This window comes from Aulostomus chinensis, chromosome 22, assembly GCF_037954235.1.
Source record: "Aulostomus chinensis isolate RoL2024-O1b breed Wild chromosome 22, RoL_Achi_v1.0, whole genome shotgun sequence".
NCBI classification, from domain to species: Eukaryota; Metazoa; Chordata; class Actinopteri; order Syngnathiformes; family Aulostomidae; genus Aulostomus; species Aulostomus chinensis.
In genome coordinates, this window is record NC_141341.1 from 19,325,001 (window position 1) to 19,347,500 (window position 22,500).

At 49.0% G+C, this 22,500-nt stretch overlaps 1 protein-coding gene and 1 long non-coding RNA gene across 3 annotated transcripts in view; one reads left to right on the forward strand and one right to left on the reverse strand.

The window, feature by feature from the left end:
* The first annotated feature begins 1,911 nt into the window (after positions 1-1,911).
* LOC147241067 (uncharacterized) lies at positions 1,912-3,606 on the forward strand. Its single transcript, XR_015111185.1, has 3 exons — positions 1,912-2,165; positions 2,604-2,753; positions 2,850-3,606. It is a non-coding gene; the product is annotated as an uncharacterized LOC147241067 (long non-coding RNA).
* Positions 3,607-15,998: 12,392 nt separating this feature from the next.
* tmem200b (transmembrane protein 200B) overlaps positions 15,999-22,500 on the reverse strand; it is a 15,226-nt gene continuing 8,724 nt past the window's right edge. For both annotated transcript variants that reach the window (XM_086194143.1, XM_086194144.1), the window contains exon 2: positions 15,999-19,105. In XM_086194143.1, coding sequence (XP_086050269.1) covers positions 17,853-19,067 — 1,215 coding nt within the window. In that variant the 5' untranslated portion in view covers positions 19,068-19,105 and the 3' untranslated portion in view covers positions 15,999-17,852. The remainder of the gene's footprint in view (positions 19,106-22,500) is intronic.

Sequence of the window (22,500 nt, forward strand, 5' to 3'; positions counted from 1 at the left end):
TCTGCAGCTACGTCTGCCCCTCCCCTTAGGAGGAATTAGAAAGTGTTGAAGCAAATCCAAGGGCATCCTAATTCCTCTACCCAACAGTAACAGAGCTCCTGATTGGTTGATAAATGAAGGTTGGCCACTGCTGCCAACCAGAGAAGAAAATGTCCTCAGTCAAAGGAGTCACATTAGTGGCAATGGAGAGACTCTTCAGGTCTGTGCGGTCATTTTCTCCTCTCAGCTTCATCTCATCTTCTTGCCTCAATGCTGTCAGCAGGTTTCTGAGGAACTCCAACATTTGCATCTGCAACTGCAGACTCGCGGATGTCACTGTTGGCCTCCTTCGGGGGCTGGTGGGTTTTTTTAATCTTTGTTCACGTCTAGGAGGCCAGGCCACCATTCTTGAACCTGTGTCCTCCACCACGGCCTGACACGTCTCAAGCATGCCTGTTGCTGGCGTCATCTTATTTTGTCGTCTCGTTCTTCCTCTTCTTCTTCTCCTTCGTCTTCATCATCACACACCACCAGCTGCTCATCCCGGTGAACCCACTCCAAACATCCACCCCGAAGCACATGGATTCACCTTGGTCTGACGTTCCCACCTGTGGAAGATGCTCTGTGGAGGTCAGTGATTAGCAGGAAGCGAGGCGTTTTCCCACAGAATTCTAACTTCATGCAAGAAGAAACTTGAGCTGAAGTCATGATGTTTTCCTTCCCTGGACTGAATCAGACCGTAACCACAGCACTGATACTCTCTCGTTGGCTGTAGCAGGGACACAGTACCAGTGATACGAACTGCTACAGCACTGCGACAGGACTGGACTGGTGTCTTTGCAGGTTTTCTGCAAATAAGTTAAACATTTGGGCTTTGGCTGGAAAACTGTTTCTGAATGGAACTTCAGTGGGAACCAGAAAGTCACCGCAAACGTCATGATTCTCTGGCCAGCAGCAGTTTTCTTCAACAGAAAATTTGAAAGCAGGAATACGTTTGGAGTCTGAGAAGCTCAAAACCAAAAGTAGCAAGTTAGAGTTAGTTAACGTAGAGGAGCAATGGCTCCCCTTTGAAGCTGCCAAGTTGGACTCTGCGGTTTCACAGATTTGTATTGGAAGAAGTAGGACAGGCAATTTAAGCGCTTTAGTAATTCCGGCATTGGAGTTTTGACAGTTTTCTCCAGCTCTGGTGCTTTGCATTCTGACTGACAAAAATCCGACTGACTTCTCTGAGGATAAACCGTCTTAGAGGGAAGCTCCCTGAGCGTCCATCATGACTGATCCTGATGATGACTCCATGTAGAACAGCACCAACCCACCAGACCAGAGACGTGGGGCGGTCCTACACTGACTCCAGACTTAGCCAGACTCAAGTTTTTCCCGGTAAAACTTTTGATAACTATTTGTTTTCAAGGTCAGGAAGGAAATCTGAACCTGAGGACTACAGATGATGAACTCGTCACCAACTACAACCAGATGCTTCTTTCCAGAAGTCTTTTGCTTCTACATTCAGGTCACTTTTTGCTTATCGTTCTTTTCACTTCAATGTTAGCTGGATGGTCAACGCTGCTAAAACCAGGTCTAACTGCTCTGAAGTCTGTGACTCTGCACTGATGGCCTTTAATCACGAGTTTCTTTTACTCCTATCCACAGCAGCTGTGTGGACCACCGCTTGATTTCAAACACATGGCAGCCTAACTTAGGTTATTTTCAATGTGGGTGTTTTGTTGTTTTCCTGTAAACTCTGAAGAGTTAAATAAATATCAATCTTTTTCAACACTGGGTCTTGTTTCTGTGTGACATGCTTGTTAAAGGGGCCGGTGTGATCAAATCTGAACATGTAATCAAACATGAGTATCTGTTTTAAGGGGTTCTGTAGTAACCTATTCTGGCTAAAATATTAGATTTTGTAAAATACTGCGTTTAAAAGTAAACTCAAGCCTGGACAAGTCATGACATGCTGCGGTCAGGTGGCATGGCGTATCTCACCAGATTTAAAAACACCGCCCACAGCGGCTGGCATCCTATGAGAACACAGCCCCGCCCATCCTCACACGCAGTCCCTATAAGAAACAGACGGCGACGCACCACTCCACCGACTCCAGACCCCGGCATCACGATCGGATCATCCCATCGGATTTTTTCAACGCCTAAAGCAGACTCACCAGAAATGGCTACACATCCCGATGGTACGTCAGAGCATCGTGTAGAACAGGACGGGACAAAATGCAAGAAAAAGAAGCAGGTAGATGAGAGCGCTGCGCTAAAGTATGAGGAGGTTGTAGAAGGAGTTTTTCGGTATGTGTATAAAGTTAAATATGAAGACTGTAAAGTTGACCTGAGCGTGGGCGATGCTTGCCTGGACTCATACGGAGTGTGATTGGTCTCATTTTTATGATATATTGCGCGCAAAGTTTCACAGTAGCCCTGTAACGAGCTACACCGAGCTGTACATGTCCCGATGGCACAGCTCATCAGGACCAAACCATATAGAGCTTGTCACGATGGTGCTGTGTACCTGACAACAGGTCTCCATAGAACAAAAAAGGCCCAAAAGGATTTGAAGATTTTCTTTGTACAGTGGTGCGACAGACCAGCTTTGTGTGAGGTGTTTTGTTGCCTTCCAGGAAGTCATCGAGAACCCGGTGGCCACAGCTTTTGCAGGAGTTAGGAAGCGCCTTATTTTTGATGCTGGATCAAATCAGACTGACGATAACGCATGTGATGGCTTTCTGCACCCAGCCAAGGAAGCACTGATGAGATCCTACAGGGTGGAGGTATGTGGTAGTTGTTCAAGGCAGGGGTTCTTGGAGACGTTGTGTATGTGTTTGATTCATGTGTTAATTCCCTTCTCTCATCTCTTTTATTTACAGACACCCAGACACCGCTCAAAACCCACCTCGTCCCATGACTGTATTCACCAGAACTCACGCCTAAGCTGCTCACGCCATCCAACAACAACAATCCCCACCAGGACTCTTCATCCATGCGGTTGACCACTCACAGTGGTGTGTATGTGGACAGTGTAGAGACATTTATGCCTTCTAGACCAGGGACCCCGTCTCGTGCAGCATGTGAAATTTGTCGTCGACCACCTGCTCACCAGAACTGTGAATAAGTTGTGGAAAGATGAGTGTTATGGGTGTCTTGTCAACCACCCAAGCCAGCGTCAACACAGCTGTCTGGAAGAAGTCCCGGAGTATTTTCTTCAAGCAAAATACGACGCCATCATGAACATGTTGTGGAACGACAACTTCTTGGTGACAATCAGGAGTGACCTGTTTCTGAAACGCATGCTCTGCAACCCTGTGAAAATCACCAGAGGAGTGGAATCTATACTGGCTGAACTGTTAGAGGCTGACAACTTTGCGGCCATACTTGACAAGCAGAGCGACGCGGTGAGCAAGCATGAAAACCTCTGGTTGATATACGATGAGCAGGTCTTTATAGATTCTATCTACGTGTGTGTGTGTGTGTGTCGGGATTTTAAAATAAATCTATGATGTTTAACCAACACTGATCATTTGCGGTTTGTCTTGACCATGAACACCATACTGCATCATATTTATTACGACCCCTCGCACCCAGGCGGTCTTGGGAGTATAAACAGTCTGCGTAAGGCAGCTAGCGAGACAGGGGCTGCTACTCCTGACTTGGACACCGTTAAAACTTTTTTAGTGGGCCAGGACGCCTCCACACTCCACGCCAGGGCTTTTAAACACTTTTGCCCTAATGGAGTACTGGTCAGCGGTATTGACAAGCAACTTCAGGCTGACCTGGTTGATATGGCCGAGTATTCTGAAGACAATAACGATGTGAGATACTTGCTGACGTGTGTAGACGTGTTCAGTAAATATGCGTGGGTCCGGTGTCTAAGATCTAAAAGCGGGGCAAGTGTGACAAAGGCGTTTGCTGACATTTTGAGCAGTGGACGCGTCCCTGTAGAACTCCAGACAGATGCGGGAGCAGAGTTTTAGAATAAACCCTTTCAGAGGCTGATGAAGACACATAACATCGTACATTTTTCCACCCTGAACGAGACCAAGGCGAGTGTTGTGGAGCGGTTTAGCAGAACCTTGAAGACACGTATGTGGAGGTATTGAACATCTGTTAATTCAAGGAGATATGTGGACGTGATCCAGGAGCTGGTCAGTGCGTACAACAAGTCTTTTCACAGATCAATCAAAATGGCTCCTTGTGATGTGAACAGTGAAAATGAGGCCATAGTCTTTCACAACTTGAACAAAACAAGACCAAATTCTAAAGTCACACCTTTGAACTGTAAGGTGGGGGACACAGTGTGAATATCAAAGCTGTGAGGTGTGTTTAGAAAGGGTTATGAGCAGACTTTTACAGATGAACACTTTACCATGACAGAGTGCGTGGCCAGAGACCCGCCCGTACACAGATTAAAAGACATGGCGGGAGAGCCGGTTAGAGGAACATTTTATGCTCAGGAGCTGCAGCACATGATAGTGGATAAAAACAAAAGCTTTAAAATTGAGAAAATACTGTCCCGGAAAAAAGAGGCGGGCAAAAACACGGTTCTGGTAAAGTGGTTGGGGTGGCCTGAGAAATGTAATAGCTGGGTTGACGCGCGTGATATCGTTGATGCATCATAAATGTCAGAGCCCCATCACAGTGTTAACCACTGCTTTCTGGCGCCACGAGATGGATAAAAAGAACGGGGTCTACATCACGCTGCCTAGTAATGCCTCAGCACGCCTTTATCCTAATAAGATATGGAACGACAGGACAAAACTGGCCAGGACTGCTGTTTGAAATGAGCCATACCAGGTGGGTGTTATTGAAGTGGTTTGAACCGTCTACTAACAAAATGCAAGATGCTCCTCAAAGGACCACCGTCACACTATGCGTGCGACGAGCTGAAATACTGGGTTTTACCCCGGCTGAGGAGTTTGAGATTTATTCGTCAGTTATTCCTATGAAACATATCGCCCCCTTCCCCGCAGACATCCATGGGGGGGCGATACAATATTTTTATTTATAGCAATATCGTGGATTACCAGCTGGTCGGAGACAGCCATGTCCCGCTCTTGAGGTGTATAAATGTGTGGACACATGCCCACATTGACTTTTGACAAGCAGCACTCCACATCGCTCTCCAAATCTATTATAGACGACGTGGAGATCTTTCAAAAACCATCCAAACGAGCACATACTGTTTATGTACGGGAAGGCGATCGTGAATCGTGATTACACTTTAGACCTGTGAAGAACAATTTTTAAATAAGATGCAGCCATTCAATGTCATCAAAGTTGTTGTGAATAATTTGCGGATGGCCCACAGGGTATTGGTTTTTAGACTGAGACTGCACTGTGGGGTAAAGGCTGGTGAAGTCGTAGTAGTGACCACCTCCCACGCACTGGTGGTACAGTCTCTTTGCATTTGTACGGCCCCCAAACAATGCATCTCTAGGGTTTAGACGTTTGGGTTTTCTGTACGTGGATAGAAAACCTCTAACAGCCTGGTCAGATCTACACAATGCACTCCACTCACACCCCCACATCACAACCACTCTCAAGCCATACTGCATTCTCAGGGCTGCCACACGCTCAGAAAACTGGTGGAAGAGTTCACCATAAGAAATTTTGGACACTGGGTTCTTCTCACTCTCCACATGACACTTGACACAGCCGTGGTAAAAACAACCAGCAAATTCATAACACGTCTTTGTAGACTCACAGAAACCATCAACAAAGTATGGAGCGATCTTCCGCTCGCCCACGTTAAGAGCATGTTGGATGTGTATGTTTTCAGCGTGCATCACATACTCCAGCCACTGTATGGAGGCGTTAGGTCTTATTTTGTGTCACATATGCGCCATCGTATGTCAGAGCCACTGTGTCGTGGGGTAAGAATAGTGTTTTATAACCCCCCCATGCAGCTACCCGCTAATGTGGTGTAACTGTACGGATCTATCTGGGTACAGTTTAAAAATGCGTCGCGGTAGATTGTGCAGGCCTTTCTCAACACCTCCATTAATGCAGTATTTGCGCATTTCAGATTGTAGGTCAAATGTTTCATGACACACCGTGTTGTACCACTCCATAAACTTCTTCTGCTCGCTGACGCTCATTTTATATTTGTAGTATTCGTTTGCTCTTGTGTTAATCTGGTGCGGAAAGTGTCCTTTTTCCAAATCTTTAAATCCCAGAGCATCGGAGGGTTTTGCCAAACGCATCGGTAGAAAAGAAAGCCGATCCATCTCTGGTCGTATGATTCTTCATACATATGGATCACTCTGCTGCCGCGCATGGTGACGGACGGAACAATCCCCCGCCGGACAAAATGCTCCAGCAGGATGTAGTTGTCAAAACCTGAAGCATTGTGGGCTATGAATGGGAATCTTGGGCCGTCTGTAATGATCAACAAATGCCCGACGCAGCGCAAAGTGTTGAAACAGAATTTGTTTCCATCCATGTCCACAGCAGACACAAAACATGCCTCGTGTTTTCCCTCGTGGTACCGGGTTTCGAAATCATAAAGGCTGTACTTTCTCTCCAGGTCTTTTTCTCTGTAGGCTGTATATAGCACATGTGGCTGGAGCTGCCGCTGATGAGACCTTCATTACAGAGGGCACATTTTGCAGGCACACAAGCGTGGGGTTTTTACCAACTTTGTAAATCACCCCGTAGCCTCAACAATATTTTAAGATGTCGCAGGGGATCTGGCCATGAGTTTTATCCTGCTCTTTGTGTGCTTTGTAACAAACCTCTGACTTGCAGATGCGGTTGCAGTCCTTGCAAGTGTTTGACGCTCGTTCCCAGCAGTGTGTAAAGCACACATTGCACAGATATTTACATTTATGCCTTAGAGGACTGTCATAGGTGTTGTAGCAGTAATTACAGACATACGCTGTGCCGAAAAAAGTTTTCACGTTGGTGATTAAGTAGTAGTGATTGTTGTGTAGATGAAGCCAGATGGTGTTTAAATTAGGAGCGGTATTCGTCTGGAAACATTGCAATCATTTACGGGCCTCTGTGTGGTGGTAAATCACAATTTTGGTGTTTATTACAGCCTCAAATTTGGCCACGTGTGTGAATAAAACTGGTTGTGAGGGGCCAAGACCTGCCAACGCGTGTAGACGTGTGGCAAGCACCATTTTGTCTTTTTCAGACGCTGCGGCATCGGGTAGAGGTAAACGCTGTCTGCAGCATGTCATGACTTGTCCAGGCTTGAGTTTACTTTTAAACGCAGTATTTTACAAAATCAAATATTTTAGCCAGAATGGTTTACTACAGAACCCCTTAAAAAAGATACTCATGTTTGATTACATGTTCAGATTTGATCACACCGGCCCCTTTAACAAGCATGTCACACAGAAACAAGACCCAGTGTTGAAAAAGATTGATATTTCTTGAACTCTTCAGAGTTTACAGGAAAACAACAAAACACCCACATTGAAAATAACCTCACTTTGACTGCCATGTTTGAAATCAAGCGGTGGTCCACACAGCTGGTCCAGAATCCTGGTCCTGACGCTATGCTGCCATAATAGCTGTCAGTGGCTTTTATGGCATCGTCTGGCTGGGCTGGATGGTGGAACAGTGTCTCAATGGCTGCTGCTATTTTAGAGGGGCTGATGAGCATGTTCTTTAGATATAGAAAGTTTCTGATTGTGTGCAGGAAATTGTTGTTCCACGACCTCGTCATGATGGCGTCATAATTCCTATCAAAGTACCGATAGGGTAAGTCATCATCACACGTGTGTGGTCCCTTCCACACGTCCACGCAGCCATCGTCCTGCTCAGTGCTTAATTTGTAAATCCTAAGGTGCCAGAACACTAAGTACATATGACGGCTCAGGGGTGAGAGAGGGGCTCAGGTCCCAGGTACACAGAAAACAACATACAGATGTCCACTTGCCATTCTGTGGGACTTACAAGCCTCCATTTCAAATAATATCCATGGTATCAACATTATAACAATAATTCACAGTTATTTAGCCTCCTCTGCGCAGCCCAGGTGAGTGCCCACATCACCACAGGTGGGAATAACCCCCACAATAAATCACACAAATCTTCCATTATTATTATTACGGTATTTAAAGATTGGCACGGCGGCCTATTATTAGACAGTATGCTCACCATGTAGTTGTCCAAGACACCCCACAACACGTTAGGCCCGGCTTGGCTAGCTGGAGGTGAACCAGGCTAGCTGGAGGTGAACCAGGCTAGCTGGAGGTGAACCTGGCTAGCTGGAGGTGAACCAGGCTAGCTGGAGGTGCACCAGGCTAGCTGGAGGTGAACCTGGCTAGCTGGAGGTGAACCTGGCTAGCTGGAGGTGAACCAGGCTAGCTGGAGGTGAACCTGGCAAGCTGGAGGTGAACCAGGCTAGCTGGAGGTGAACCAGGCTAGCTGGAGGTGAACCAGGCTAGCTGGAGGTAAACCTGGCAAGCTGGAGGTGAACCAGGCTAGCTGGAGGTGAACCAGGCTAGCTGGAGGTGCACCAGGCTAGCTGGAGGTGAACCAGGCTAGCTGGAGGTGCACCAGGCTAGCTGGAGGTGAACCAGGCTAGCTGGAGGTGCACCAGGCTTGCTGGAGGTGAACCTGGCTAGCTGGAGGTGAACCAGGCTAGCTGGAGGTGCACCAGGCTAGCTGGAGGTGAACCTGGCTAGCTGGAGGTGAACCTGGCTACCTGGAGGTGAACCAGGCTAGCTGGAGGTGAACCTGGCAAGCTGGAGGTGAACCAGGCTAGCTGGAGGTGAACCAGGCTAGCTGGAGGTAAACCTGGCAAGCTGGAGGTGAACCAGGCTAGCTGGAGGTGAACCAGGCTAGCTGGAGGTGCACCAGGCTAGCTGGAGGTGAACCAGGCTAGCTGGAGGTGCACCAGGCTAGCTGGAGGTGAACCAGGCTAGCTGGAGGTGCACCAGGCTTGCTGGAGGTGAACCTGGCTAGCTGGAGGTGAACCAGGCTAGCTGGAGGTGCACCAGGCTAGCTGGAGGTGAACCTGGCTAGCTGGAGGTGAACCTGGCTACCTGGAGGTGAACCAGGCTAGCTGGAGGTGAACCTGGCAAGCTGGAGGTGAACCAGGCTAGCTGGAGGTGAACCAGGCTAGCTGGAGGTGAACCAGGCTAGCTGGAGGTAAACCTGGCAAGCTGGAGGTGAACCTGGCTAGCTGGAGGTGAACCAGGCTAGCTGGAGGTGAACCTGGCTATCCTTTGCTGTCAGGAAAGCTTCTTTGTTCCCCTGAAGTGAAGTAAAGATCCAGGTATCATGGTGGGGTACCACAGGCCTTCAGCTGCGCATTTATGGAGAAAACTGAGATGAGAGAGCAAGAAGCGCCCAGCCAGAGTCAGAGAGAGAATGCAGAGTAAACAAGTCATCCATCCACCCATCCATCATCCACACATCCATCATCCACACATCCATCCACACATCCATCCACCCACCCATCCATCCATCATCCATCCATCATCCATCCATCCCTCCATCCATCCATCATCCATCCACCCATCCATCATCCATCCATCATCCATCCACCCATCCATCCTTCCATCATCCATCCATCCCTCCATCCATCCACCCATCCATCCATCCATCATCCATCCACCCATCCATCCCTCCATCCATCCATCCATCATCCATCCATCCATCCATCCATCCATCCATCCATCATCTATCCATCCCTCCCTCCATCCATCCCTCCATCCATCCATCCATCCATCCATCCATCATCCCTCCATCCCTCCATGTTCCCCCTCTTCTCCTGTTCAGGGTGGTGGGGGTGGAGCCTATCCCAGCAGCCTGCCCCCTGGACAGGTCACCAGTCCATGGCAGGGCCAACACATAGAGACAGACAACCATTGGCTCTCCCAGTCACACCTACGGTCAATTTAGAGTCTGGATTAACCTGGTCCCTCTTGATGTCTTTGGACTGTGGAGGAAGCTGGAGTACCAGAGAGAACCCAGCAGGAACAGGGAGAACATGGAGACTCACCCAGAAAGACCCCGTGCTCCAGCCGGGGCTCCACCCACAACCTTCTTGCTGGGGGCCACAGTGAGGACCACTGCTCCACCAAGCTGCCTACTAAACAAACCAGTTTTGAATATATTATTAAGAAACTAACAACTAAAGTAGATTAGAATGTTTTGTTTTGGCCCTAAAAAGAGATGAGTTGGCAGAAAATGACTCGGAGCAGGAAATGAACCAAACCAAATACAGGCTCAGTGACGAGGTTCTGGCGCTAAAGACCAGATAAACCACAGAAGTCCAAAGAAGTCAGAGGAAGGGTCCACTGGGAGGCTGAGGGGGGTGCGCTTGAAATAAGGAATATTTAGCAGTGCAACAACTTCTACAATCTTTACATGCACTTGTGAAGTTTTTTTTTCAGAAAAGGACAATTGTCTGAGTTATTTAAGGGCTACAAGGAGAATGAGTGTTCCATTAATAACCCTGTTTTGTTTCATACACACAAATGGTATTTTGATGATTTGGCAACAGTAATTTGACGCTCATGCAATTAGTCATTTAAAACTGAGTTGAACTGTTAAAACTCCTGTTGTCTCTGCTGTGACGTGGTAGCTGGAGCTACTCTGGGTCTGACTACAGACCCTCCTGATGAACTGGTCGAAGAATGGTTGAGCAACCACGTTATTAAATCTGCTTAAAGCTGCAACACATTAGGCTCCTCCCCCGATGGCCAACAACTGGACCTACAGGCATAAATAAAGTCAGCCTGAGTCTGAACTTCCTCGATGGCTGTAAAGTGGTGGATGGATTTGAGTTTTGAGCGTCACATAAGGCCATGAAAGGATCTGCTCACTGGCAGTTTTCTTCCTTTGGTGTGAAACCTGGGAGTCCAAAAGAGCCACACCATCAAACTATGACTCCACATTAAAGTTAGCCAGGCCAGCCCGGTGGAGCAGTGGTCCTCACTGTGGCCCCCAGCAAGAAGGTTGTGGGTGGAGCCCCGGCTGGAGCACGGGGTCTGTCTAGGTGAGTCTCCATGTTCTCCCTGCTCCTGCTGGGTTCTCTCTGGTACTCCAGCTTCCTCCACAGTCCAAAGACATGAAGAGGGACCAGGTTAATCCAGACTCTAAATTGACCGTAGGCGTGGCTGGGAGAGCCAATGGTTGTCTGTCTCTATGTGTTGGCCCTGCCATGGACTGGTGACCTGTCCAGGGGGAAGGCTGCTAGATAGGCTCCACCCCCACCACCCAAGTGTAACCTGAGGTACCTGCTGGGCTCGTCCTCCTCTGAGGGCAAAGGCGTGGTGTTGATGGCAGCCCAGCAGTTTAGCATAAAGAGATTTTATTTGCTCCAGCAGACCTCACATGCATCTGCTGTATAACTTCACTAATACTCCCACATTTTCCACCACATTAAGAATAAAAGTTGACCCAGAGGTGGAACCCTGTCCTGTCACTGACAGCAGAGTTTGTATCGATACACTCTGCACATTTCTGTCTGCAGTGAGCGTGCAGTGAGCGTGCAGAGACCTTAGCGCCTGAGGGGCGATCCGTCTGGCCTGTTGGACCAATAAGCAATCATGTCTGCAGGCAGCTTCATCAGTGTGGCTGCTGTGAAACAGTGGCAGCGGCCCCTTGTGTCCATTTCACCATCCTGCATTCTCCAGGTCGACGAGGTCAGCAGCTGCTGATGCTACGTGAGCTGAGAAAACAAGTCGAGAGCTTCTATCTCAGAGACAATTCACCTGTTTTATTTTCAAATAGTTTTCTGTCCCCAAGTGAAAAATACATTGGATCATTGCAACAGTGAATAATGCTCAGAATAATTGACAGAGGCTGCAAGCTGGGTGCTACTGTGTGTTGTTCCCTCCTTTCAAAGTCAGAGGGGTTTTTGGTTCAATGCCTCAAAAAAGGATCAGTGGTTCACACTATTGAACCTGTGACAGTCAATGATGCCACCCCTCCCTCCATCCAGCAGCTCCAGCGGGAACCCAGACTTCTCTCTCTGCCACATGGACCAGCTATGACCGGGGATCCTGAGGTTTTTCCTAGACCAGCATGGAGATGTGGTTCCTCCACTTGGTCCTGGGTCTGCCCCGCAGCCTCTTTCCTTCTGGACGCATCTGGATCACCTCCCGAGGGAGGCGTAAAGGTGGATCCTGACTAGATGGCCGAACCCTCACTGGTGCCGCCCCCCTGCTAAGAAACTGGTACTTGTGATCTTGTTTTTTCACTCCTGACCAGGTGAGAGAAGGAAGGAAGACTGACCGGTAGACCCAGAGCTGTCAGAGCTCTGTGTTAGAGAGTCCACGCTGAACTGCTCCCTCCGCTCCGCTTCTACGGCCGTCTCACGCTCCTTAGTCCCTTCACCTGAGAACTGGACCCCAAATACTGGCACTCCTTTACCTGGACGACCCATGTCTTCCTGCTGCTAACCAGGACCTCAGACGTGGCGGTGCTGGTCCTCGTCCCAGCAGTGAACTGACTGAAGTTTCCTGCTAAAATCTTTTTGTTGCAGTTTAGGAATAGAAGGGCATCAGTAGCTGCTGCTTCAGTGAATGTGGCTTCCTGACAAACCTCTGATGAGCTTCAGCTCTGATGCTGAACTGATGACCAGAGAACGTGCGCTGACAGTGTTTTACCTGGCGTGGATGCAGATGACAAGCCAGAAAGCAAGAAAAGCAATCTGGTATACGCTGTCAGATGCAGTGAGGCCTGCACGGATCTCTACATAGGGGGAAACATAGGGGAAACCAAACAGCCCCTCAACAAGCGCATGGCCCAACATAGAAGAGCCAACTCTGGAGGACAGGACTCAGCGGTTTTCCTCCACCTCAAGGAGGAAAGCCACTCCTTCCAGGACGACCATGTCCAAATTCTCGACAGAGAGGACAGATGGTTTGAAAGAGGAGTTAAAGAAGCCATCCACGTCAGGATAGAGAAACCATCTTTGAACAGAGGAGGTGGACTGCGACATTTCCTTTCACCTATTTACAACCAAGTCCTTTCAAAGCTTCCCCAAAGAGTTCAGCTGAAAGACCCATGTGGAACGGCTGCTGCCAGCACAGCCCATTAGCATCTGAGTGGTCGGTGAAACCCCCTAACGACCACCCCTGAAACTCCCTGACACCTCACAACAACTGTCGTTTGGGGAGGCCAGGTGAGTCTCGGGAGGGTCGTTTCCACCACAATAGCACTGACCACTCCCACATAGGTTTATAAGCTGGAGTTTCCACACTCTTCACTAGAACTGAAGAAGCCTCTCGGATGAGAGGTGAAACGTCTTCAAGATAAACTTACGTCCAGTTGACCAGATTTTACTTCGCTTCGATATGCAGATGACAACTTACTCCTTTATGATGGCAGGATGATTAAAACACCTCTGTCACTAACTGATTTACAGTGACTGACCTCCTCCAGCCAGATCCACTCGCTCGCAGTGATGCATATTTCATTCTGAAGTCTTAATTATGTTGCCACTGAAAATCTATATACACGCCTAGGCATCCAGAACACTGTCACGTCTCAGGCTCATGTAGTCTGATGCTGACCCTGAATCAGTACATCCTGCGCTCAGCATGTTTTAGTCGTCCCCTCGTTCTGCATACCAACTTGCAGAGACTACAGCATATCTTCAACAACTGCATGTGATCCATCGCAGTGAACGTTCCCTGTACGAGACGTGATAGCTGGGACATTCCCGCGTCACCTACAGGGTGTAACCCAGATGAACAAACTCTGAACTTGGATGGATCGTGGTTGGCATCCTGATAATTAGAAACGGCTGATCCTGCAGGTTTGCCTGGTGTTAGCACTAACCACTGCATTGCTGAACAGGTCACTAGCTAATGGGGCTTCATCAATACTCTAAACTCTCTCTCCCCATTTTGCGTAGTTGTTCTTGGTGGAGAAATGAAAGATTGTTAGATCGAACAAGCGACGAGACCAGAGTTCATCATGTTGAGTTCATGTAAATGATTCTAATGTTACTCATTTTTTCAGTGCAGCACCTCGGCGCCCTCTCACCCACGTCAAACCTTCTTCCTTCCTGTGTTTGCAGCATGGAGGGCAGGAGTGCTGCCTGCCTGCCTCATGAGCTGCTGGAAGCCTGGAGGCCTCCTCTGAATCACCAATTAAAAGAAGAGAGATCGCAGGGGACCACGTACCTGCCCACAAGGAGCCCAAACATCTGGGAAGAAGGGAGAACTTAGGAGTATGCAGGGGACTCTGCTGAGGATAACTGTAGCCAGGGAATCCCCCCACCCCCTCCACCCCCACCCAACCACTGCTGCTCAGCTGCTACTGAATACTGAACTGGCTCGGTGAGCAGGGAAGGATAAAAATTCCATTTCTGGCGTTGTTGTTCATCAGGTGATAAAGTGAGCTGGTCAACATCCCAGTGGGCCATTTTCCCTGAGACATATGGATGAACTGTTCTCCCTCCTCCGGGGTGAGGAATGAGGTCGTCAATAGCAACCGTGAGACGGAGCCCCTGCAGACCTCAGCCTCCAGGTGCTGACATCCCAACAGCTTGAATAAATGAGACTGTGGCAAACATGATGTCATGATGTTTCCAGCGATGGTGTTTAATGCAGCGTCAACACGGGCAAGAAGACACAGCCACTGATTGTTGAGTCGCCCACTCATATTGCTTTAGAACACTTAGAACACAGAACTGTCTGCACACACAGGAAGAACCAGAGAGAGCCTGTTGGCTCAGACGGGGGGGGGGGGGGGGGGGGTCGCCTCTGCACGAGGGGGCGGGGGAATATTGACTGATTCATATCCCTTGATAACACACACACACACACACTCACACTCTCACTCACACAATCACACTCACACTCTCACACACACACTCACAATCACACACACACACTCACAACCGCATGCAGTAACAGTGATCACCTTAATAATCTGACAGGCTACAATTCCAGTCCGTCCATTTGATCCGCAGGGATGGGGGGGGGGGGGGGCAACCACAGATAAAGGGAGATTCCTCTTCACTACAGCTTTGTTCTTTTTTCTTTACTTCCTATATTTGCATATTTTTATCTGTCCTGCACATTAGTAACAACAACACTGAACTCACTGAGTTCATCACTGCAGCCTGGGAGCAAACGTTTGAGAGTGAACGCTACGTGCCGACCGGCCGTGCAGCTGAAGGATGAGCTTTTATTTATGGCGTCAGGTAGCTGTCAAAATCATGAGAGCGCAAATACAAACTAAAGGAGCACAGGATCAGGAATTGAGGGCATAAAAACACAACATTGAGAGGTCAAAAATAATCTTGTGGCATTAAAGTTTTGTCTCAGCGTGTAAATCGTGACAGAGAGCAGCTGTGAGACGGTGGCGCTGCTCGCTCTCTCTTCTAACTTACACGCTCGCTCACTTTGGATGTTTTTTAGCTCTCAATATTTTTTCCTACCAGAGATACGTCATGGGGGTAAGGCTCGACAAGACGATTGCCGATCGAAGTTCGTCGGCGGAATACGCCTGCTAATGGTCGGCTGATAGAATAAATTTTTCCTAGGCGGTAGGTGGCAGTCATGCAACGAACGTGCCATTAAACCACATAGAAGAAGAAGGAGTAGAAGAAGAAGTTCGCCAAAGTACACCTGTTAATGGTCAGCGGTGCCAAAACTACCCAGCTCCATGTTTTGATTCTTATTTTAAGTGTTATTGTGAAGTCCTGTTTAGATCAACAGTTGGTAGCAAACAGTCTGAACACAGCCACTATCTCAGGAAGGAATGGAGTCACATAAGAAAATTGATTCTATCAGCTGACCATTAGCAGGCGTATTCCACCGACGAACTTCGATCGGCAATCGTCTTGTCGAGCCTTACCCCCGGGACGTATTTCTGGTAGGAAAAAATATTGAGAGCTAAAAAACATCCAAAGTGAGCGAGCGTGTAAGTTAGAAGAGAGAGCGAGCAGCGCCACCGTCTCACAGCTGCTCTCTGTCACGATTTACACGCTGAGACAAAACTTTAATGCCACAAGATTATTTTTGACCTCTCAATGTTGTGTTTTTGATGCCCTCAATTCCTGATCCTGTGCTCCTTTAGTTTGTATTTGTGCTCTCATGATTTTGACAGCTATCTGACGCCATATTGATTTACCTGAGTATAAATATGAGTCAAGGATTCAAATAAAATGTCAGTTTCACCTTTTTTGAAATGCCAGTTTTGCTTCTACAACTTTAAGTTGCACCATTTTGAAGTGTGCATTGTAAAACCTTCTCAAGGGGTGAGATGACAAGAACACTTCTGAGTTTGGTGTCATCCGCGTCAGGGCGTAGAGAAGCGAGGGAGGCAACGCTCACGGGGCATCTGGAGCCTGGTCATGTAAAGCAGATCATATTAAGAGAAACGTTCATGATGATCTTGAGTGCCGGAGCGAGTTTGGATCCACGTTCCCAAGCCTTGAGTTGCCATTGGAGGTCCTGAACGCTGCTGTCAGGATCCGTCCTGGTGTGATCTGGTCACCAGTGTCAGCTTTGGTGAGGGAGTTCACACCTGGAGTTGCCCGCCGTCTCCCCCCTCGCCCCCCCCCCCCTTCTGTCTTCAACACCCCAGTTACTCTCATTTGTTACGCTTTTAATCAACAACTTGACCTGCGACACTTTAATACAAGCGTCACTCTGGTGAGTATGTGGCTCTCAACCTGCAGAGATGAAAGAGGTTAATAAGTCGCTGTGGATCGGACAGAATGTCCCTGGGGGACCCACTTGACCTCTCCCTCCATTGCTGGTAGTTTAAGCTCTGGGTGCCTGTATAGGCTCATTATTAAGGTATTTGAGCCCAGAGACAGTTAGAAAACTAATACTGCTGTTTTATCTTCAGAGGACATCAAGTACATGAAGCAGCCTGAGTCAGTTATTGGTTTCCTCCTGCAAGTGAATCAGCTGAACACACCAAAGTTGCTTTGTTTCCTTGTACCAGGATGGTCTTGGTAAGTGGGTTTTGTACTTTGAAAGTCCCAAAAGATGCGGATTGGTACACCTGTGGTTTGGATCATAGCAGCTCTTGTTTCTACTGTGACAACTAGAGCTACACCAGGTCCATCATCAGAAAATCATTTTTAGCCTCAAAAGGTTCTGTGTTTGGGTTCAGATGTGAGTAATTAGAATCCCGTGAGGGGGATCACATCCAGGATTTACTGTTGATGAGTGTCTGCTCTACACCTCTAAACAGCTGCAACACATTGACTATTGGAGGGTCCAGAGGACCCAAACCATAAAGACGCAAGCTGCAGGAGCGTCTTCGTCTTCCCAGGTCACAGTGAGATTCAGTGAGTACAATGATATCATAGCTGTAACGGACCTGTCAACGGATATTATTGATACACATACACATGAACATAGACAATAGTCTGCATAAGTATTAAGATGTAACATACTCTACATCACTGCCATGCATTGCATTTGTAGACTGGGACCTCAGCTGAGGAAAATAATCCCATTTTTATTATATTAGTTGCATTTGTCAAGGGCTGTCAGCATTTTATGGGCTCCGGAGACAAGGTAGTTTGGTTCAGAATTGACTGCACAGTGAAAACCCTCTTGTTCCTCTGCACCCTTCTCTCTCTCTCTTCTACTGCGTCCTGCACACTGTGTCCACAAAAAAGGCAAAGCCTTTCTGGCATCAAGATTTGAGTTGATTCCTGGAGTTGCTGCCAACCCAAACTGCAGAAGTAAACAATCTGTAAAATTGCTTAGCTCCTCAGTGACAGCATTAGGTCTGTGTATTGTTCTGCTCTCTCCATGATATAAACCATCTTCCAATCCACCCAAGCAAAGAGCAAAACCTGTGTCTCAATATTCCACTCAAACAGATGATCTGCTAAGAAACACTGTACCTCCAAATGCTCCAGACTTCAATTAGTGTAGGAAGAACTGCATTTAAAAACCAGAATTATAGTGCTGCTCTAGGATCCCTCACTGGAAAGGCCCTGAGCCAAAGCTCTTATCCCACTGAGAACATTGCTGCTCTAACTGGTCCAGCAGTTTGTCCACTGAGTCCTCTTTGTTCTCCAGTTTCAGGTAGCGCCTCCCGCTGCCCAGGTCTAGCTGAGGCCAGCTTCTGTAAGTCTGCTCATCCACAGAATCCACAACCTGCCCGGGAATGTTCACGCAGACCTGTGAAGAGGGGTCTCTCCTGGGAACTGCAGGCTGGTTTGAGTATCCCTCTGGTCCTGAACAATGAAGGTCCTCCTCCAGGCATGCAACTATCCGGCCTAGGTAAGGGTTAGTCCTGTAGCTCATACTGTGGCAGCGCCTGGGCTGAGTGGCGGGGACATCCACCTCCTCAACCCCCAGGGTGGACATGGAGCTGGCAGAAACCAGGCTGTTATTGAGCTTTTCAAGTGTGGCAGGTTGGGGGTCGAAGCTGTCGCTGCCCCCCTGGGCACTAAAGTCTGTCTGACTGGAGTTACGGGAGTTGGAGTGGATGGAGGGTGGAAGCGCTGATTCTTGGTGGTGGAGGGCTTCAGTCTGGAGAACGGCCTGCTGATAGACACCCTCCACACTACTGCTCTGGTCATGGGCATGCCTGGTCTGGAGCAGCGGCTCTGAACTGGCCAGCTGCTGCAGACACAGGATGTTGAGGTGCGCTGCTGGTAAACTGCTCACCCACTGGTAGTGTTTGGCCATGGAGTTGGCAGCTGCCATTTCCTTAAGATCTGCTGAGGGTACAGCAGCAGAAACAGAGCAGATGACACTGCGCATCTGAGCCAGCAGCATCTGAGTCTCTCTGTCCCTGTTCTCATACAGGACCGTGTTGGCACAGATGAGGATGAAGAGTCCCACCCCCATGATGACAGGACCTAGCAGCTTCATGCGTTCACTGTGGATGAGGCTGGCTGTGGACAGAAGGCCCTTGGCTCCCAGACTCCAGCTTGTCTGTGACTCTGAGGCCGCTCCCAGTATGGAGGACCTGGACAAGTGGTAGGGCCAGTAGCCCGCCACAGCCAGAGCCGTGCCCACAACAACCACAATGACTCCCAGCACCAAGAACGCTCCTGGCATGGAGCGGATGCGAAGCTTGCCCCGGATCGCCCGAGCCTTCTTCTTCCTGCCTCGAAAGGTGAAATGAGTCTTGCGTCGGTAGGAGGGTAAAGATGGTGGGACACCTCTGGAGTTTTGGGTCCTCATGGTGCAGGTCAGCCCAGATCTTCACACCCTGACCGAGACTGTGGGGGAAGAGGAACCACACATGTTACATGCACCCAAGTACATACATGACTGTGCTATCATGTCAGACTGGTGCACAGCAGTTCTAACATGTTACAAGTCTGCTTATCAGTTCATCTGTCAGCAGGATCATGCAAAGACTATCTGAATGTAGCTTGGTGGAGGAGTGGAAACTGGGCCAGAGGACCTATCAGTTATGAATATCATCAAACATCATATAGTTCTTTTGTTTGTTTTTTTTATTTATTTCACAGGCAATATTGCATGTACCTTCCTGGAGTCTATTTGAGTGCACTTCTGCTTTAATTCTGAATATTCTGGATGGTCCTGACAGAGAACACGTCAGAATGTCTTGTCTAGATAAATCAACTCCATCCATCCATCCATCCATTGTCTTCTGCTTATTCATATTAAGGGTAGTGGGGGGGGGGGGGGGGTTGGAGCCTATCCCAGCAGCTACGGGCGAGAGGCGGGGTTCACCCTGGAAAGGTCACCAATCCATGGCAGGGCCAACATAGAGAGACAGACAACCATTGGCTCTCCCAGCCATGCCTATGGTCAATTTAGAGTCTGGATTAACCTGGTCCCCTCTTGATGTCTTTGGACTGTGGTAGGAAGCTGGAGTACCAGAGAGAACCCACGCAGGAACAGGGAGAGCATGGAGACTCACCCAGAAAGACCCGGTGCTCCAGCCGGGGCTCCACCCACAACCTCCTTGCTGGGGGCCACAGTGAGGACCACTGCTCCACCCTGCTGCCTGATGAATTAACTGAAAATCCAAATCGTCATTTCCTGCTGAAATGTTTGTCCAAACTACAGCTGGTCACATGATAAGCGCTGCAGTTGAAGCACAAAGGTTTCCCTCTACCATCACCATCATGTCACCATCAATACATGCTGGAGCCATTCTGTATAACCCACATGCTCTGGCTCACTCTCTCTCTCTCTCTCTCTCTCTCTCTCTCTCTCTCTCTCTCTCTCTCATACACACACACACACACATGATGATGATGATGATGATGGTGGTGTTGATGACAGTGGTGGTGGTTGTGGTGGTGGTGGTGGTGATGGTGATGGTGGAAGTGGTGGTTGTGGTGGTGGCGTTGATGGTGGTGGTGTTGATGACGGTGGTGGTGGTGGTGGTGGTGGTGGCAGTGGTGGTGGTGGTGGTGTTGATGATGATGGAGGTGGTGGCGTTGATGGTGGTGATGATGATGGTGGTGGTGGTGCTGATGGTGATGGTGGTTTTGGTGGTGGTGATGGTGGTGGTGATTGTGGTGGTGATGGTGATGGTGGTGTTGGTTGTGGTGGAGATGGGGATGGTGGTGGTGGTGGTGGTGGTGGTGTTTGCGGTGGTGGTGATGATGATGGTGGTGGTGCTGCTGATGGTGATGGTGGTTATGGTGGTGGTGGTGGTGTTGGTATTGATGACGGTGGTGGTGGTGATGGTTGGTGGTGGTGGTGGTGGTGGTGTTTGCGGTGGTGGTTGTGGTGGTGGTTGTGGTGGTGGTATTGATGACGGTGGTGGTGGTGATGGTTGGTGGTGGTGGTGATGGTGATGGTTGTGGTGGTGTTGTTGGTTGTGGTGGTGATGGTGTTGGTGGTGGTGGTTGTGGTGGTTGTGGTAGTGGTGCTGATGGTGGTGGTTGTGGTGGTGTTGTTGGTTGTTATGGTGGTGGTGGTTGTGGTGGTGGTGGTGGTGGTGGTGGTGATGGTGATGGTGGTGTTGGTTGTGGTGGTGGTGATGTGGTTGTGGTGATGGTGGTTGTGTTTGTGGTAGTTGTTGTGGTGGTGGTGATGGTGATGTTGGTGGTGGTTGTGGTGAAGGTGGTGTTTTATGGTGGTAGTGGTGACGATCGTGGTGGTGTTGATGGTGGTGATGATGATGGTGGTGGTGCTGCTGATGGTGATGATGGTTTTGGTGGTAGTTGTGGTGGTGGTGGTGATGGTGGTGGTGTTTGTGATGGTGATGGTGGTGTTGGTTGTGTTGGTGATGGTGGTGTTGGTTGTGTTGGTAATGGTGGTGATGGGGATTATGGTGGGGGTATTGTTTGTGCTGCTGGTGACAGTGATGGTGGTGGTGGTTGTGGTGGTGGTGTTGGTGGTTGTGGTGTTGTTGGTCGTGGTGGTGATGGTGATTGTGGTCGTGGTGGTGGTGATGGTGGTGGTGTTGATGACATTGGTGGTGGTGGTTGTGGTGTTGGTGGTGGTGTTGGTGGTGGTTGTGGTGATGGTGATGGTTGTGGTGGTGGTTGTGGTGTTGTTGGTTGTGGTGGTGATGGTGTTGGTGGTGGTGGTTGTGGTAGTGGTGCTGATCGTGGTGGTTCTGGTGGTGGTGTCAGTGGTGGTGGGGATGATGGTGGTGTTGATGATGATGATGGTGGTGGTGTTGATGATGATGGAGGTGGTGGAGTTGATGGTGGTAATGATGATGGTGGTGGTGGTGCTGCTGATGGCGATGGTGGTGGTGGTGGCGGTGATTGTGGTGGTGATGGTGATGTTGGTGTTGGTTGTGGTGGTGATGGTGGTGGTGTTGGTTGTGGTTGTGGTAATTTGGTGGTTGTGGTGATGGTGGTTGTGGTGGTTGTAAGGTCGTGGTAGTTGTGGTTGTGTTTGTGGTAGTTGTGTTGGTGGTGATGGTGATGTTGGTGGTGGTCGTGGTGGAGTTGGTGTTGATCGTGGTAGTGGTGATGATCGTGGTGTTGTTGTTGATGATGATGATGGTGGTGGTGGTGTTGATGATGATGGAGGTGGTGGCGGTGTTGATGGAGGTGATGGTGATGGTGGTTGTGGTGGTGGTGATGGTTGTGGTGGTGGTTTTGGCGGGGATGTTGATAGTGGTAATGGTGATGATGGTGGTGTTGATGATGATGATGATAATGATGGTGGTGGTGGTGGTGTATGATGGTTGTGATGATGATGATGATGATGATGATGATGATGGTGGTGGCGGTGTTGATGATGATTTAGGTGGTGGTGATGATGATGGTGGTGGTGGTGTTGATGATTATGGTGTTGGTGTTGATGATGATGATGATGATGATGGTGGTGGTGGTGGTGGTTTTGATGGTGGTTGTGTTTGTGGTAGTTGTTGTGGTAGTGATGGTGGTGTTTGTGATGGTGGTGGTTGTGGTGTTGATGATGGTGATGATGATGGTGGCGTTTTTGATGATGATGGTGGTGGTGGTTGTGGTGGAGGTGGTGTTGATAGTGGTAGTGGTGTTATAGTGGTGTTGATGATGGTGGAGGTGGTGGTGTTGATGGTGTTGATGATGGTGGAGGTGGTGGTGTTGATGGTGTTGGTGGTGGTTGTGGTGGTGTTTGTGGTAGCAGTTGTGGTGGTGGTGGTGATGGTGGTTGCGGTTGTGGTGGTGGAGGTGATGATGGTAGTTGT